Source organism: Ovis canadensis, chromosome 17, assembly GCF_042477335.2.
Source record: "Ovis canadensis isolate MfBH-ARS-UI-01 breed Bighorn chromosome 17, ARS-UI_OviCan_v2, whole genome shotgun sequence".
In the NCBI taxonomy this organism is placed as follows: domain Eukaryota; kingdom Metazoa; phylum Chordata; class Mammalia; order Artiodactyla; family Bovidae; genus Ovis; species Ovis canadensis.
In genome coordinates, this window is record NC_091261.1 from 21,709,091 (window position 1) to 21,728,822 (window position 19,732).

General features: G+C 35.0%; 1 protein-coding gene across 1 annotated transcript in view; it reads left to right on the top strand.

The window, feature by feature from the left end:
* Positions 1-19,732, top strand: part of TTC29 (tetratricopeptide repeat domain 29) — a 260,760-nt gene that overhangs the window by 27,003 nt on the left and 214,025 nt on the right. The window contains exon 5 of the mRNA XM_069558624.1: positions 17,048-17,271. Coding sequence (XP_069414725.1) covers positions 17,048-17,271 — 224 coding nt within the window. The remainder of the gene's footprint in view (positions 1-17,047; positions 17,272-19,732) is intronic.

Below are 19,732 nucleotides of genomic sequence, written 5' to 3' on the forward strand. Positions count from 1 at the left end.
GATTAAGCACCTGAAAGTTCTTAGTTATAATGGTTTAATATATAATATATCACACATATTAAGGTTAGGAAAATGATTGGGAAATTGAGATTAAAGTGTATTATTTAAATATTCTATTAAATGCAGAAAGGTAGTATAATGTATACTATCATCTATATTATATAAAAATAATGTATAGAAATATTAATGTATAAAAAAATAAACCCAACAAAATTTGCAAATAGATCAGTTGTCCCCAAGAATTGAAATGTCATTTCTATTAAATACTAATTTTGATGTGTGTATACATACACATGTACATACATGTTCTGTTCCCCTGACTTGTCTTTTCTCGTATCAGTGCCACAACTTATTTTATTTATATAGTTTAAATATATTTTATATCTGACACAGTCTCCTTCTTCGTTCCAAGTGATCAGGTTTTTCTTGAACATTAACCATTTTATATGGATTTTAGAATTATCTTGCCAAGAGTCAGGAAATATCATTGAGGTTTTTATTAGGATTGCCTTGATTTTACATGTTATTTTAGGAGACTTGGTATCATTAAAATATTGAGTTCCACGTCAGCAAGAACATCCAGTTAACACTACATGGTGTTAAATAATAGGAATGACACCAGTCGTTTTTTCAAATCCCTAACTCTAATGGAAATGATTCTAATGTATCACAAAACAGGAACTTTATGCTATAGGTTTGTAATAGACACATATTACCAAGATAAAGAATTCATTTTTTAGTTTCCACTTTTCTTAATCATGAATGAGTTTTGAACTTTACTAAATAATTTTCTAGCATCTACTGAGATTATCATAAAGTTAAGAGAGTTTCTAATTTTGAACCATTCTTAGAACTCTGGGATAAACCCTACTTATTCATTATAGTTTTAGTTTGCTATGAGATCTTTTTGATGAGGGAGTATTATTGGGGGAATTTTGTATCTAAATTATGATAATATTGAACAATAATTTTCTTTTGCTATACAAAAAATTAGCAGTTACCAATATTAGAAAATATATTATCTATTTACTTCGTGATACTTTGATGACTTCTGCTTTTGTTGATTATAAAGTGGTTGCAAAATTTGTCTTGTCACATAATCAAAGTTTTTTTTGTTTCATGGATCACATTTTTTTTCTGTTTTACTAATTTATACATTTGCCTTTAATACTTCCCTCCCTGTCTTTTATTTGACTTCATGACATTGTTATTGTATTAGAAATTTTTTCCTAGGATCCTGAGCTGAAAGCCAGCTTCTTAACTAATGTTACTCTTATTTCCTAACAAATGCACTTAATTATAAATTTCTTTTCAAATACCATGATGGTTTCTTCCCCCAAGGTTTAATATTTTTTTCTTTCAGTTCTAAATATATGAAAATTTCTACAGTGATTTCCCCTTTTGGCCATGAATAAATTAGAAATATATTTATACATTTGCAGTGTATAGTTTTTCCTTGTGGCTTTATTTTTTTTTTTTGCAAGGGAGAATGCAGGATTGGGGACTGAATATATATTTGTGCTCAGTAAATGTGCCATGTGTGATATCAGTTTATGAAATGTTTAGTGTGGCCAGTACATGATTAATTTTTTATAAATATGCCATGTATGTCTGAAAAGTAAATATATATTCTCTATTTGGTAGTAATTCTTGGATAGAAAGCAGTCAGAATCTAATTATTAGATTGAGCGTATTATTTCAATCAAGTTAGACAATTGTTAGTCAAATATTTTCCCCTCTATTTTTATAATTTTCTGGAAAAAAATGCCTTTTTTGGCTGATTTTACATATTTTGAAGTTATTGTTATTAGGAGTATTATTTGTAGCTGCCATATTTCCCAGTAAAATAATCTTTTTATTAATCTCTGATATTTGTATGCCTATTTCATCTTTTTTGCCCAAATTCTATTTTATTTGATACAAATAATGTTATATAAGCTTTATTTTTGTTGGAATTTGCTCTATTATGTAAAAATACAAAAGGAACAGATTGCATGTTGCTCTCTGTCTTAAGGAAGTTGTAATCCCTACTTTATGTCTAACTTGGATAATTTTTTAAAAGTTTGAATTCAAGGCTATTTTATTTTCTCACAAATACTTCCTTTTGTTCTTCCAATATTCTTTATGATGTCTATATTTGATTTGATATACCCTAAGCTGTTAGTTACAAGTAGGAATTTTCTAAATGTTGGAAATAGCTGCAATAAAATGAATGAAACATACCGGAAAATAAGATATTTATATATAGATGTTGTCTGACCAAAGCTTCAAAATGATCAGTTGATTTTTTATTTTTATTAATTCAGTTTTTACTAAGCATAAAATGAAAAATATATTCTGGAAGTTTAACCACTGTGAATGTACAGCTTGTAAGAAATCCTGGCTTCACTGTTTGTATCTGTAATACACAACCCTTTGCAACAGTAGTTAAAGAGCCCACAGTCTGAAAGGTTTCTTCATAGGACTTACAGCATGGAAGTTATCTTTTAAGCATTCAAGTTTGAAAGGAAAAAATATATTCTTAATTTATTTTTTGATATGGGGAAATTGAAATATATTTATTGAAAAAAAATTACTCCACAAAAAAAAATTTTGAAGATATAATGAGGTCGCCAGCTGCTCTAAAATAATCAGAACTTAACATTTCTCCTCAGTTAAATTTACTCTAGATTTCTTATTCAAGAAAAAAAGAATGATAGCGCTGGAATGAGCCTAAAAATCATTTATTTTTTGTCTGGAAAAAAAAAAAGACAAAAGAAAAAGAATGTAGTTAACAGAGCCCAATGGATAGTTTGCAAGGAAAAGTTTTTTTAAGCTATTTTTTTTTTCTCATGACAAAATATTAACTCACGAGAAGAAATGTCATAGTAAGAGAAGTCGAAATACAGGTTTTGTTATTTATCCTCACGCTATCCTAATGCGATTACATTGCTGAAAAGAGCACAGATAATGTTTTGTTTTCATTTCTAATTCATGTAATTTTCCCTTTGTAATTTAAACATGTTATATTTTTCTTTTAGATACTTGTCATATTTATAGGCCAATGTACACTGTTTTCTTGCTATCATTTTAATAGCTATTTATACATTATAAAGGGATATATGTTTGGAAGGAACAACATTAGAATATATTATGATAAAGTCACAGGTATAAGGAATTGATTGGTTTACTTTTCCCAAAGAAACCTCCTCATGCAGTTGTTTAATGTGAAAGGTTTTTCTTGAAAAGGTTAAAAAAGTTCTAATCAACTTTTGTACATTATGTAGAACTTCATTTTCTAAACTCTGCAAAAGAAAGTTTCATATTTAATGGGAAATCATGAATTATTCCATTTATTATCTACTTCCTCCTTTCAAAGACATGATCTGGATAAAAGGCGGGGTGAATAATTTCAAAAAAATACAATACATTTTTAATGGGAAGGTGCAAACTACAGATTCTCATGACTATTAGCAAGTGTAGAGGAAACAGAATTTTACTTGCAAAACTCGTCAAACTCTTGCAAAGATAAAATGCATGACATACTTTAGTTAAAAAAAAAAACAAAGTGAGATGAAGTTTTCTTTTTAATGCAACTTGTTGTTTTTACTAAGTTTTGTCTTTATATTCTCCAGCTTTCCATCTTTATTAAAGTTTGATTGTTTCCCTCAATATATGTGGAGAATTGATAGTTCTTTTATTTATAAAGATATGAAGATGAATAATTCAAAGAAAAGTTTTAAGTGATATTATCTGTGACAAAATTTCCTAAATAATAGAATTTCACAAAATTTGAAGTGCAATTACAGAATTGTTTTAAAAAAAAACAAAGTGACTCTTGTATGGATTTTTATATTAATTTAAAAATTACAAATATTAATTTAGACACAAATATGGAGTTGAACTAGCGTGCCGTGTTTACACATGTGTATAGTCCATTGTTTGTAGCATGAAGCTTAATTTTTCCTTTTCTCCTCTTTTTCTTATTGCCATTATAATAGGATGTAGAATCTGACAGGATTATATTACTTATTCAGATTTTTTATCATTATAACTTAATACAAAAGCTACGATTATTTTTAGGGTTTGATTTTAAGCCTATATTTAATTGGATAAATAACAATATAATCAGTATAAACTGGGTATAAAATTATGTTTTCCTGTAGTGGAAAGTTACAATGTAAACTGAAAAAACAAGATTTTGGAATGATTTCCTCTCCGTTAGCCAGGGTGTTTGGATTCAAGTGTGATATTTCTGGGTTGGAAATATTTTCCCTGAAAATTCTTGTTAAACAATGACCTTCATTTATATCTTTCCTTGTTTGATCTTTGGCTTAAAACATTGTTTCATTAAAAAGTCTGAATTTCTTAAAGGGGTTTGTAAATAATAAAACCACGTATAAAGATTACGTGTGTGATTAGTCTCACATAAGGCAGTTTCTTCGGGTGTTTTTTCACTGAACTGCTAAGGAAACACTTTAAAAATGGTAGGTTTTAGATTTTTTTTCCGGTAAAGGAAATCTTTCGGTAAAGAAAATGTGTGTGACAGGTACATGTATAAATATTTTAGTGATATTTTATATTGATTGATTGATGAATAGTTTATTCCTTCCTGATTGATGAAAATCTCTGTACTTCAAATATTTGATTGAATGGAAATCATTTGAGTAAATCATTCTTACAGAGTATACACATAAAAAATACCTTTATATTATTAAGGAAATCATTTAAAGTCATTTTAAGGATTGCACTCGGTACTGTTTGCTGAAAAACCAGTTTTCCTCTGCTAACGGGTAATACTCATCATCAAAAATACTGTTTAACATTTATTGATCTCACAAAAGTTACTGCCTTTTGTGCTAAATACCGGCTGTGACATAACTGAAACTGAGAAATCATCTTTGTTCCACTCTTCACAAAGAGTCCATATATCCTAAAATAAAAATCACTCATGTCGAAGTGAATTCTTACTATGCTATTGTTGACAGAATTCTTTGCTGATCAAATTTTTTGATATTTTATTTTTTGTTGAAAGAATTATATTAGTAATAGTCCCATTGACTATTATTATTACATTTTTTAAAAAAGAATTAAAGGTTCAACTTAGGTTAAGTAGTTTTTTTTCCAAATGGAATTTTTCAATGTGCATATACTTTTAAAATGTTGAAAATCCAACTGTGCTAACTTTGATTATTAATAGATGAAAATTTGTATTTTCCAAAAATCCAAGCAAAACTTGTGTTTGTAACAGTTTCCTCTAAAGATTCAGTTTAGCAAATAGAATTGTTTAGAAAATCACAAAAAAATCTGTTCCATAACCTTTGAGGTTGGAATTTATTTTTTTCAATTATCAAGTACCGCCAGCTATAAAATGAATCAAAATCTGAACTGAAACAAAAGTCCTGCTATATTAATAACTTATATTCTGACTTTTACTAACATTTTATGGTGATTAGTTTTTTCAATTTATACAATTAAAGATGATAACACATTTATTTGACTAATAATTCTAGTGAAATTTCCAGAAACTATAAACTTATACCTGCATTAGTGATATTTCTTTGGAATGAAGCCAAAATGTTAAATATTTTTCAGTCTTTATATAAAATTATAGCAATAAAAATGTATTATAGTCCAATTAAGTATAGCACAATAGATATACTTTCATAATTATTTTAAAATTTTTCTCTTAAATACAACCAATCTATTTTACAAAGAAAACCAAGATTGTTTAATGGCTGTGATGTTAGAATTCCTATTGCAAGATTAGTCACAGCTGTAATTATATTATGAGTTATTTGGCTTATTTTAAATATATGTTAAAGGTATACATAAGCTGAAGTGATTATATTATGTTCATCATATGTTCATTTTCCTTAAAGAAGTTCTCCAAAAATATGTAGGGGAAATTAATAATAATATTTATAACTAAGAATAATTGTAATATTAATTATAACAATAGATTCTTTTGTTCTAAGCATAACAAATTCTACTTTTTGAGACAGTAACATATGTATTAATACAGTCAAATTAAGTTGTATAGAATATAAGCAGTGATTACCAGGTTGTTTGTGATTAGTGGATATATGGAGACAGAAAATGAATATGTTTTAGAGAAATCATCATAATTTTAAAAGTGTCCTTAACATACATTTAATTTGGATTAATAAAAATGCCTTAATAAGTATGTTTCTCTCTAGAATATGTTTTTAGTTTTTCAAAGCTTAAAAATGGAATGGTTTGAAAACCGTGAATGTGTGATATGCCACCTGCCCTATTTACATTTTTAACAGTTGAGTATTTGTTAACTGATCCCATAGACAGCTACATGTTTTGCTGTTACCAGATGGATGAGATAGAATGCCATGCATAACTTTACATTTATCTTCTTTGAGTGTCACCTTATTTGCATATCAATTAAAGTAATATCTGTATTAAAATGGATAATGAAAGTTATCAAATTTACATGACATGACTGCAGTTTGCAAAATTTCCAGTAGATGCCCCCAGAGACCAGTCAACTCATTGGAAATCCTTGAAATTTGAAAGAGTCTTTTTTTATATTGAAACTTTTTCTCTTGCTGTATTTTGAAGTACATAGAAAATAAATTAGAAGTCCTAAAAAAATTCTCAACTCCAATAGTTTATTGTGAAAAATCATATATGAGTGAGTCATATATTTGTAATCCATATTACTCAACTCTAATAATTGTTAAAATCCTGCATGTGCAGTATTAAGAAAAATGCTGTCAGTTTTCATTGTAAAAGCATTCTGTATGCTTTTAAACTAAAATCATTTCAAACATAATTTTTTCTTTCTACCTCCTCTGTCTTTATATATTTACATGACTAAAGAAATGCTATATCCTTGTTTTAGCATTTTAGAAATAAGTATCCTTTTCACACACAAAAAAACCTATAAAACATGCCTGTATAACATATGATTCTTATCAGTGTGTGTGTGTGAGTCAAGAAACAGATTTGTTCCTCCTTCTAATTATACATAATATCTACCTTCACTGAAAAGTATGGGCAAGATTGGTGACTCACTTTATTCCACAGAAATTATATTAACTGAAGCTATTTAAGTATTAATTTGAGTCAATGTAATTATCCCGTAGGTGATTCTAATAACATTTATCCCTACAATACAAATTTAAGACTGTTATTACTGACACATAGATAACCCAATAGTGACTTATAAATATTAACTTAGTGGAATAAAAGTATTATACTGCCTTTTGATTAGATATAATATATCTTTTGAGTTTATCTTTGTCATATTAAGTAAAAATTTTATGATCTTGTATTGAGTTTATTGAACTGCTTTTGAAATATTTTACTGAATGTGAAGAGTATTGAGTTTATTGAACTGCTTTTGAAATATTTTACTGAATGTGAAGCGTCACCTTGGTTCAGTATTTCAGTTTGACTTATGAAAATGTTGAATTACATTAATCATAGAATAGTTGATAATGCATTTTAATTTTGAAAATCTATCTAATGGCTAGTATGAATACTTGTAAGTACAAAGTGAAGACGATAAATTGGCATTCTGCTCATTTGTGTTTTTCATACTCATCCAGTTTCATCCTTTTATACGTTTGTCTTATGTGTTTGTCAGTGTTACCCGGTTAGACTTTACATCTCTGTGTGGGGATCACATCTATTCAGTTTGCTTTGCCTGGATGCTACTGATTGTCTGCTGCCTTGTTTGAAGGAAAGGGATTCTCTCTCTGGAAGAGTCACAAAGTGACAGCCGTGTTTTACCCCAATCCAGCACAAACATTCATTAACACGGATAAAGAAGATGGCTTTCTTTCTTCCTTTTTTTAAACTGAAGTATATTTGATTTACAGTGTTGTGTTAGTTTCAGGTGTACAGCAAAGTAACTCACACGCACACACACATGCATATGTATATACATATACATATGTTTGTTTTGTTTCATTGTCTTTTCCCATATAGGTTATTACATATTATCGAGCTTAGTTCCTTGTGTTATAGAGTAGGTCCTTGTTGTTTATTCTATATATTGTAGTGTGTATATGTTACTCCCAAAAGACAATGGCTTTCTAACTGGAGTCACATCATAATTGTATAATGATGTCAAATTTCTCAACAATCCATACAGGTAACAACAAAAAAAAATGTGTGAAGGGGGAAGAGAAAAAGAAAATTAACATTATTTGATATAATCAGGGGCAATGTGATAAAGTGAAAAAAATTCAGAATTTGTAATCAGAGAAACCTGATTATGAAAGCCACCCCAGCCAGTTATTATCATGTATGACTTTGGGCAAGCCAAAACCTCACCGAAGAGGGTTTCTTTATCTGTAAAAATGGAAGTCGTATTTTTAGAGTTATCGTGTGATTTAGAAATGATGTCTGACACATAGTACATGCTCTGTGAATAGTAGCTATTCAAAATGGTTTAAGGCAGAATTTAAAAATGATATAATATCTCCGTGGCCCTTTAATAGAAAGCTCTCCGTTTCCCAGCATCTTCGCACATTCAGCTGCTATAGAATTGTGTTGGATTGTTCAGGTTTACTTTCTTCCAGTATATAGATTCTTTTTTTATGGAGTATAATTGCTTTACAATGTTGTGCTAGTTTCTGCTGAACAGTGAAACAAATCAGCAGTATGTTTACATATATCTCCTCCCTCTTGGGCCTTCCTCCCACCCCCTCCCATAAAGGGAAATTTTGTTGTAAATTCAAAATATTTAGAATCTCCATTGAATAATGCATTTAAATAGTAATAAAAACCCATATGAAATGCATGACCACTTAATTCCATTTTTAAAACCACTTTTCTTCGGCTGCATCCCTTAGCCCGGTTACGCCTTAAGTGCCTGCAATGGCAAAGATCTTCCTTAGGATATAGACTTTAGATGTTCAGCATATCAGTGAATGTCACAACTTCTGTTTCTATGAATGGCCTCTTTTCTGTCAATAGGACTCTCCTCAAATTCCGTAATATTGAAACTTTCCAGAAATTTTACCAGAATTCTCAGTTTTCATCCATCAGGGTGATTTCAGGTCAATGAGATTTTTCTTATTCTGATGCTGAAAAAGGGCATATTCTAATTTAGATAAGTATTTGTTGTAATATATAAATAAAACCAAAGACTAATAACTTCATGTCCAAATGAAAGAAGTAAAATAGGGAATTTGAATTCTCTTTATGTTTCTGTTTGCATTTTTTTTAATTCCTTTTTGTAAATCAAGTAAACTTTGCCTGTTAGGAAATGTAAAACCTGACAAATTCACATATAATAGTAGAAGTTGACATGCATTTGTATTTTCAGATAGCAGATTCATTTTAAAAATTAAAAATTATCCTGTTTAAAAGCAATGTTATGCATTAACTGTGAATGTTTAAATAGGAACCTATTTAGTAAAGCATTAATTGCTCTTTCTGGTTCTAAAATATTAGTAATGAGGCTTTAAGAATGTCATACATGTATGCGTGTATGTGTACACAAATGTGTGTGTAAAATTGAGTTGAGGTCAGAATAGTCATGTATGCTTTCTAAATACATTCTGTTTGAAATATTTTTTGCAAAGAATGGTCTTTTTAAAAAATGTACTAAAAATTTAAAAAATTGATACCAGTTATATATCATGGATGTTTGGAGCTGTCTTGGGTACCAAGACGATCCCTTCTGAATCAGTTCACGTTCTTTGGTCACAGGCGCAGAGACAGAGTCTGACTAAGTAGAGTGGAAATGATTTTATTAGAAAGATATTTGCTAACTAGCTGAATTTAGGAGAAAACCTGGCTCAGAAGAAAAGGAAAAGACATGGGACACTTGGAAGGATCTAGGTAGCCAGAACCACTTTCAACTCTTGTCAGGATGTTGCTGCCAGGTGGGCTGAACTCCGAAAACCTTCTACCTCTTTGTGTCTCTTGCTTCAAGATTCAGAAGGCTGGGAGAGAGACCAGTGGCTTAATGTGGGAGGGAGTCTTTGAAATCAGGTCCCACCAATATGACACACGATGTGCCATTTCCAAAAATACTTCAGAGTACTGCGGACATGGAGCTAGATGCTGAGCGGACCAAATCCAGCCCAAGCACCCTCAAGGAGTGATGTTGCACCCTCAAGGAGTGACGTTCTGCCTTTCTGTCCTGGCTGGGATGAGCACTGAGATGGCCTCCTGATAGTTTGTTTCTACTGTTTATATCAGGGATCCCCAACCCCTGGGCCAGGAACTAGTCCCAGTCTGTGGCCTGTTAGGAACTGGGCCACACAGCAGGAAGTGGGCGGCAGGTGAACGAGCAAGCGAAGCTCTATCTGTATTTATAGCCATTCCCCATCCCTTGTATCCCCCTGGTCTATGGAAAAATTGTCTTCCACAAAACTGATCATCCCTAGTGCCAAAAGGGTTGGGGACCACTGTTTTAAATAAATGACCTAATTTTTATTTATAATTTATATACACACAAACATATATATATATATATTCTTTTTCAGATCCTTTTTCATTATGTTATCACAAGATGTTGAATATAGTTCCCTGTGCCACACAATAGGTCCCTGTTGCTGATCTGTTTTATACACAGCAGTGTGTATCTATTAATCCAAACTCCTAATTTATCCCCCCCCCGCCACCTTCTCTTTTTGATAACCATAAACTTATTCTCTATGTGTCAGTGCTTGTTTGAAGCAAGGCTGGATTTCCAGCCCCCTGACCTCTCAAACTTCCTCACCATCCCCCAAACTATCTTTTGGGTACCTCTTGGATGTCCGCTTCAGGTTCCTCAAACTCAAGTTACCTGAACTTTGGGGAAGCTTGTTACCCTTCCCCAAATCTAGTCATCCTTTTGTGTTCCCCTCTTTAGCAAATTGGGCTTCCCAGGTGGCACGAGGGGTAATGAACCGGCCTGCAGGAGACATAAGAGGCATGGACTCGATCCCTGGGTTGCGAAGACCTGGAAGATGGCATGGCAACCCACTCCAGTATTCTTGCCTGAAGAATCCCCATGGACAGAGAAGCTTGGTGGGCTACAGCCCATGCGGTCACAAAGTGCTGGACAATACTGAAGCAGCTTAGCACACATGCATACGCTTTAGTAAATTACCAACTGCCCACCCCCAAAATCTTATTGCCATCGTAGCTCTTCTCTTTCCATCAACCCTAACATCCACTCAGTCACCAAGTAGTCAGTATTTTCATATCCTGAATATGTATCAAATCCACCTACTTCTGTGTGTTCCCCTGCCTCAACTTCAGTTAGTCCCATGGTCACTCTGTCCATGAACACCAGTGTCTCCTGCCTCTTCTCCCTGCTCCCGGTTCTACCCTCCTCCCAGCCATTCTCTTGGACCTAGTGTGAATTTCAGAGTCACAAGCTCAAGGATGCCAAGTTGAATGTCTTTTTTTTTTTTAATAACAAATTTTAATTCCTGGTCCTAAGCCTTGATTCTCCCTAATGTAAAAATCCGACCTCGTCCCTCTTAGGTAAAGTCAGTCCAATTCAGTGATTTCTCAGGCTATTCAGATTCTTACACTCCTTCCCATCACCCTGTGTTCCTGTATAGAAACAATGCAACACTGATGCCAAGAACACAGCACTGATGCCAGGTAGGAAGAAGTAGGGTTACTAGGTTTAGCAAATAAAAATACAACATGCACTTCAAATTTCAAAAAACCGAAACCATTTTCGGTATAAGTATTCCCATGCAATATTCAGGATACACTAATACAAAAAACCATTTGTGGTTTACCTGATATTCAGATTTTACTGGGTATCCTGCCCAGGTTTATCTGGCAAGCTCAGGAGAGGGGGTTTGTCAGCATTTACTCCCAGATCTTGATCTAGGACCTTGTGATAGACTCTAAACTTGCCTGGTATCCATTTCCCCTCTTTACTAACCCAATTCCAGTTTCATTTGAGGCAACAGTGTGCCTCCAAACAGGCAGGATATTTGTTTTTCTAGTCTTTGCAGCCAGGGATGGCCATGTGACACAGTTCTCACCAAGGCAACAAAGTGGAATTCCAATAGTAGTTGCAGGAATAAAAATATTCCCAGTAATAGAGAAAGACACAGCTGATGTGACCCGCCTACCCCATTTCCTCTTGGCTGGAAGGTGGACTTGATGTCTGCATTGGGGCAGCCCTCCAGTGACCAGGGACAGGCAGGAAATAATCCCTGAAGCACAGGCCTTGAACTCGCCAGGCCACGGAACCAAGGTTAACAGCTGCCTATCTTTGGCATCTCGTGCTGTGAGCATTACAAACTTGTAGTTTTGAAAGCACCATGAGCCAGGTTTTCTCTTCCTTGGAACTGAATGGGTTCCTAACCTCTGGGGTGCTGTCCAGGGCTCTGTCACTGATGCGCTTGATTCATCCTTTTCTGTCAGCTCTTGAAATATGCTGACCTGCCTCTTTCAGGAGCACCCCAGTGCTGCTTACTCGCAGAGTTACAGCTGTGTCCCCATTCAGTCCCAGGTGGGCAGCACATCCGACAGCCTTTTAGCACACACGCCCTTGCTAGGGCCAGTGACAGAGGGCAGACATCCCAGCCCTCTCTTCCCATTAACTTTGATGTCACACACAGAGGTCACCAGACAATTCACAGTCTTTGACCCATATAGTCCAGGGGCCATGGGACATCATGCAGGCTGTTTGGGTTTTCTTCTAATCAGAAGCTCTCTGCAGTGACTTTTGCTGCCTTTCCATGCCCTGTGTTGGGGCGGTGGGGAGGGGAGGGAGAGACACAACCTGATTCACCTTACATCTCACGCTTTCCTTCTCCACGCTCTCAGCCAGAGGGCAGAAGCAAAAATCTGTGCTTGCTTCTCTCTTCTCCATTTCAAATATTTTTGGTCATTGTTTTGACAAGATGGTGGCCTTTGACTTGTGGACCTGGGAATGTGGTTTCCTTACTCTCCTTATGGACTAGTCCTGTAACAGTAGGTGCCTTGCATTGGCCACTAGGTTGAGGAGGATTGCAATTCAGTTGCGAATCCATTTCCAAGTAATTTTTCTAATATATTGGGTTGGCTGAAATGTTTGTTTGAGTTTTTCCATGCAGCTTATAGAAAAGCTCAAAATAATTTTTGCCCAACCCAATGCAGAAAGCTGAGCACCAAAGAATTGATGCTTTTGAATTGTGGTGTTGGAGAAGACTCCTGAAAGTCCCTTGGACTGCAAGGAGATCCAACCAGTCCATCCTAAAGGAGATCAGTCCTGGGTGTTTATTGGAAGGACTGATGCTAAAGCTGAAGCTCCAATACTTTGGCCACCAGATGTAAAGAACTGACTCCTTGGAAAAGACCCTGATACTGGGAGGGATTGTGGGCAGGAGGAGAAGGGGACAACAGAGGATGAGATGGTTGGATGGCATCACCGCCTCAGTGGACATGGGTTTGGGTGGACTCCGGGAGTTGGTGATGGACAGGGAGGCCTGGTGTGCTGCAGTTCATGGGGTCGAAAAGAGTCAGACACGACTGAGTGAGTGAACTGAACTGAGTACAATCTCATTGAGTCATTTCCCAGACTCAAATACTTCTATGACTCTATTCCACACTTAGCTTGGAGTCCAAACTGCTTACTGTGCTCTGAAGTCTCCACAATATGGGTTCTGCCCTCCCCTTTTTTTAACTTCCCTCTTCCTACTCCCTTCCTTATTACTGTATGTATTTAGTTCTAGAGCAAAGCTGATCCACTGAGTAAAAAATGCTGGGTGTGTGGCACCTGGGCATTTCTGTTTTGTTTGCCTTTTAAACTCTATAGGGTGAGTCTGTTGCTGGACTTCATGTTTCTCAGAGAATCTTCACGTACATATTTTTGCTTGGTTCTTAGAAGAATCCTGTGATATAGGTATAGCAAAGATTAATATATATATTTCACAGATGAGAAGAAGTGAAGTCCAGAAAAGTTAGGAAGAAATGGCCTGAACCTCAGGGGTTTTAATTCTAGACTGTTACCACTCCACACTGAAATTTTTATTGATAGTAATATCACATCTTGTCAGTTCTAAATATTTAATTGTCCCCTATTTAAAAATGTAAAATAATTAGTAAAAAGTGATGTCATTTGGCCTCTGATTACTTGCTTAATAGATTAATAGCTATCACACAGCTATTATTCCATAACTCTTTATTTCCTATATAACAATGTTCATGCTCTGAAATTATTTATGATTTGTTTACTTATTTGTTGGTTGTGTTCTTCCACTAGAATATACACCTCACAAGGGTATTGACTCTATTTGATCTAGAACAGTGCCTAGCACTTAATAGGAAACTCAATAGCTATTGATTGAATAAATAAACACACTATTCAATTGTTTGAATAGTGTATTTGATCTGCAAGGAGATGAGACCAGTCAATCCTAAAGGAAATCAACCCTGAATATTCTTTGGAAGGACTGATGATGAAGCTGAAACTCCAATACTTTGGCCATCTAATGCAAAGAGCTGACTCATTAGAAAAGACCCTGATGCTGGGAAAGATTACAGGCAGGAGGAAAAGAGGACAACAGAGAACAAGATGATTGGATGGGATCACTGATTCAATGAGTCTCATGTCCATGAGACGGTGATGGACAGGGAAGCCTGCAGTGCTGCAGTTCATGGGGTTGCAAAGTGTCAGACACAACTGAGCAACTGAAAAATAACAACAACTTTCAATTGTCATTTTATCTCTTTGCATATGATTTATTATTGTTAGAAGTGAAGTAGTAATCTAACACGTCATTAACTTAATCCTAACTGAAAATAATTTTTAAAATATATTTAGCAAGAGATATCTATAAACTCTTTCTGCATAAATGAATGAATGAATGAACCTTCATATCATACAGGGAAGCCACTTAATAGAGCTTTGTTTGGATATTCAGAGACACATTTAAATTTTGTTTGCCTTACTGGCTTTTTGTGTTGTTTGAGGGGGAGGATAACTTATTAAGTATTTTTGGTTATTGTCAATTGCTATGGTCTGAATGTTGTGTTCCTAAAATTCATATATTGAAATCCCATTCCCTGGAAGTGTAGGTAGATGGGGTTTTTAGAAAGTGATTAGGTCATGAGGATGGGGCACTCATGAATAGGATTCAGTTAGTCAGTTCAGTCGCTCAGTCATGTCCGACTCTTTGCGACCCCATGAATCGCAGCACGCCAGGCCTCCCTGTCCATCACCAACTCCCGGAGTTCACTCAGACTCACGTCCATCGAGTCAGTGATGCCATCCAGCCATCTCATCCTCTGTCATCACCTTTTCCTCCTGCCCCCAATCCCTCCAGCATCAGAGTCTTTTTCAGTGAGTCAACTCTTTGCATGAGGTGGCCAAAGTACTGGAGTTTCAGCTTTAGCATCATTCCTTCCAAAGAAATCCCAGGGCTGATCTCCTTCAGAATGGACTGGTTGGATCTCCTTGCAGTCCAAGGGACTCTCAGGAGTCTTCTCCAACACCACAGTTCAAAAGCATCAATTCTTTGGCGCTCAGCTTTCTTCACAGTCCAACTCTCACATCCATACATGACCACTGGAAAAACCATAGCCTTGAGTAAATGGACCTTTGTTGGCAAAGTAATGGCTCTGCTTTTGAATATGCTATCTAGGTTGGTCATAACTTTCCTTCCAAGGAGTAAGCATGTTCTAATTTCATGGCTGCAGTCACCATCTGCAGTGATTTTGGAACCCCCAAAAATAAAGTCTGACACTGTTTCCACTGTTTCCCCATCTATTTCCCATGAAGTGATGGGACCAGATGCCATGATCTTCATTTTCTGAATGTTGAGCTTTAGGCCAAATTTTTCACTCTCCTCTTTCACTTTCATCAAGAGGCTTTTTAGTTCCTCTTCACTTTCTGCCATAAGGGTGGTGTCATCTGCATATCTGAGGTATTGATATTTCTCCCAGCAATCTTGATTCCAGCTTGTGCTTCTTCCAGCCCAGCATTTCTCATGGTGTGCTCTGCATCGAAGTTAAATAGCAGGGTGACAATATACAGCCTTGATGTACTCCTTTTCCTATTTGGAACCAGTCTGTTGTTTCATGTCCAGCTCTAGCTGTTGCTTCCTGACCTGCATATAGGTTTCTCAAGAGGCAGGTCAGGTGGTCTGGTATTCCCATCTCTTTCAGAATTTTCCACAGTTTGTTGTGATCCACACAGTCAAAGGTTTTGGCAAAGTCAAGAAAGCAGAAATAGATGTTTTTCTGGAACTCTCTTGCTTTTTCCATGATACAGCGGATGTTGGCAATTTGATCTATTGTTCCTCTGCCTTTTCTAAAACCAGCTTGAACATCTGGAAGTTCACATATTGCTGAAGCCTGGCTTGGAGAATTTTCAGCATTACTTTACTAGTGTGTGAGATGAGTGCAATTGTGCAGTAGTTTGAGCATTCTTTGGCATTGCCTTTCTTTGGGATTGGAATGAAAACTGACCCTTCCAGTCCTGTGGCCACTACTGAGTTTTCCAAATTTGCTGGCATATTGAGTGCAGCACTTTCACAGCATCATCTTTCAGGATTTGAAATAGCTCCATGAATAGGATTAGTGCTCTTATAAAAGAGGCTCCAGAGAGTGCTCTAGCTTCTTACATTATATGAGGACACAACTAGAAAGTTCAGGCTATGAACCAGGAGGGGCAACCTTCCTAGAGCCTTGGTCTTAGACTGCTGGCCTCCAGAACTGTGAGCAATAAAGTTCAGTTGTTCACAAGCTACTCAGTTAGTGGTATTCTGCTGTTCAGTTGCTCAGTCGTGTCTGACTCTTTGCGACCCTATGGACTGCATTCTCTGCTACATCAGCCCAAATGGACTGAGACACCTGTCAGCTAGCTTATTTGTCCTTATCAAAGGGAGCTCAGCTCTGGAACTGATATATTTATAATGTAATTTCCCTAAAATTACTATATTTAGATAGCTCTTGGCATCTTTCATTAAACTGGAGTTGTTCAATTATAAGTGTTTGAGGTCAAGATAGCTTTCAGCCCTTTCACTGAGAAAAAAAAAGGCAGCGTGATCCAACCTTTAATTATTATAGGATCAAAAAAATCAAACGATTTGAAGGATTAAAATAACGAGTTCAGTGTTCTGATTCTTATTCCCAGTTACCGGAACTCGTACACGAAGAACGTCTGTGTGGAGATGCTGCGGGATGGTTATCATAAGTCCTTTACCGAGTTCTTTGCTCTGACAGAGAAGTGGGGTGCCCTGAGGGAGGCTGCGAGGGTCCGATCCCTGTCCTGGGCACAGAGACCCCTGGAAGAGCAGCCTGACAAGCTGGATCACTTCTACTACTACCTGACCAGGGCTGAGACAGCTGAAAGGAAAGGTACGTGGAGGGGTTTGGGGAAGCAGCACCGCCGAAACCAGAGCAGGGAGCACCTGAGGGCAAGTTCCCAGTTGCTTCATATGTGAATTTAAGACCATTAGGACACCTCAGCACAATTCAGCCTAGTCAACCAAGCATCTTCATGGAATGGACAGTAGAGAATGCTGACCCACAAGAGTGCCCAGACACACGGCCGTCCTGGCGATGTCACTCTAAGCCTGGGGAGACACTAAACAAATAGCACCTAGTAACATCTCCAGGGCTTCCCAAAGTATTAAAATCTTTGGTGTCATTAATTATACATCTTTATATAGTTTTTTTCTTTATACGTAATCTGAATATTGACTTTCACTGAGGAGCCCTTTGCAGAGTATTGTAATTTGCCAGTTAAACTTATTTTCTAGTATTTATAGAATGGAATTTGAAGGTTTTATCCTTAAGTTCTATGCTTAAGATTTCTATCAGAGAATTCTTATTAGTGAATTGTGAGGAGACAGGAAAAGTCTGTAACCCATAATTATGAATAAAATTGTTAATTTTTTATTTTCTATCACATCATCTCATTAATTCCTTTTTTGATATTGTAAATTTTTCCAGAAGGTCAATATGTTTCAATCCACTCCAGCTATATGATATCATTGTCGTAAGTATTTCTTAGTTACATGTCCAGAATTGGTCATTTTATACAATCAAAGAAAGGAGATCCCCAAATTTGGCATATACATTTGGTATTCTCAATTGTCTTTTTTGACATTTTTTGTGTGAAAATACCATGGACTCAAAAAGAGAGAAGCCTTAGGCTCCACCATGAAAATGTCTCTGTTTCATTGTACAGCACAATACGTAAGTGAACTCGTGTGTGTATGTGTGTATGTGTAGATGAGAGGTGATTATTTGTATAATGAAAATATTTAACTACAGAATTGACTTTGAAAAGAGTCCTTTGGTAAATTTTAAAATGTGATTTACATATACGTTCTCAAGAAATTAACTGTTTTAAATTTTAAAATGCTATTGTAAAAAAAACTTATTTTCTAGGTCAGGCCCAAATTCTGAGGTGATATTTACACTGAAAATAGACTTGATCAAGATAAAATTTGTTCATAAGTCATTTTTTTCAAGTTGAATTAATTTGATTCATTAAACATTTTAAATAGATGCATTCATTTTAGTAGCATAATAGGATAAATTTAGGCCAAACACATCAGTAGTCATTAAGTATCATAAAAGAAACTTATAAAGCATTTTATAATTATAAAGAAACTAGAATGCTGAATAATCTATTTGAAGGTAGAAAAATACTTTATTTGAAAAAGTAATTATATTATATATAGATTAAAACGATTCTCCAATCCCCCAAATTTAAAAAGTCCGAGCTTCGTAATAGCCAGTGTCTTATACACATGTGCAAGTAATGAAATAGTTTCTCACTGAGTAGTTTGTCACGTGTTCTTGGTAACTAAGGTTCTATTTGATAAATGAAATAAAATTACTTCTTGCTCAGAACAACTCTTCTGTAGGGTTATTGACTTCAAAATGTTGTGGCTTTTGCCTGGTTAAAATACAAAAAGTTAAAATTATTGCAAAAAGACATTATTGGAAATACATCAGTTGAAGGACAAGTAAACATTTATATGCTTCTCTGAAAAGAAATGTGTAGTTTTTTCACATTTAACACATGAACTTTATAGGAGAAAAACTGTAATTTAAGAATGTCCTAGAAAGTAGTGCAGGGAATATGTATAGAAACTCTTATTAACTTGAATTAATTCTAAATCTTAAAACCCATGTATACCACACACTTAATCTAGAATATAGAAATCTGTTAATAGTTCCTGGACGATTTCACCCCATATGGTTGTGGAATCGGAGACAATTATCTTGAAGCAGCATCGTATCTTTGAGTATTCTTATTGCTTCTCATTGGAAAGACCATCACTCTAGGGTCACAATGAAGTTCATTTAATCAAAGCTATGGAACTAACAATAGTCATCTCAGGTCAGTTCTGTCTCTTGAGCCTCACAAAGCAGAAGCCCAGAGTTATTTAAATTACTTTTCAAAATATCATTTTCTGTTTTATAGCAAAGAAATGTTTAAAGAAAGCCGAGCATTCTTTTTGGATCATTTTCCATTTGTTACAAAGTATTTCTTTGTCCCTGATATCATTCTTATATGACCCAATGTGAGTCATCTCTGTACCATCTGTAACATGATTAGGGCCTGGTGCCCCATGGGGCTGAGGAAGAGATGGCAATAATGGTAATGGGTAACCGAATCAATAGATAATTCAAACATTATTTACACTTGACTTTAAGTTATTGTCAAGGGTTAAGCAGCAATTTTTTTCTCTAATAACATTTATTTAAGATACCCAAAGTATGTTTTACTCAAGCAGAGTCCCACTGGATGTTTATACAGTTTATATAAAGAAAAACAAAAGTGAGTGTCTGGTGAAATAAG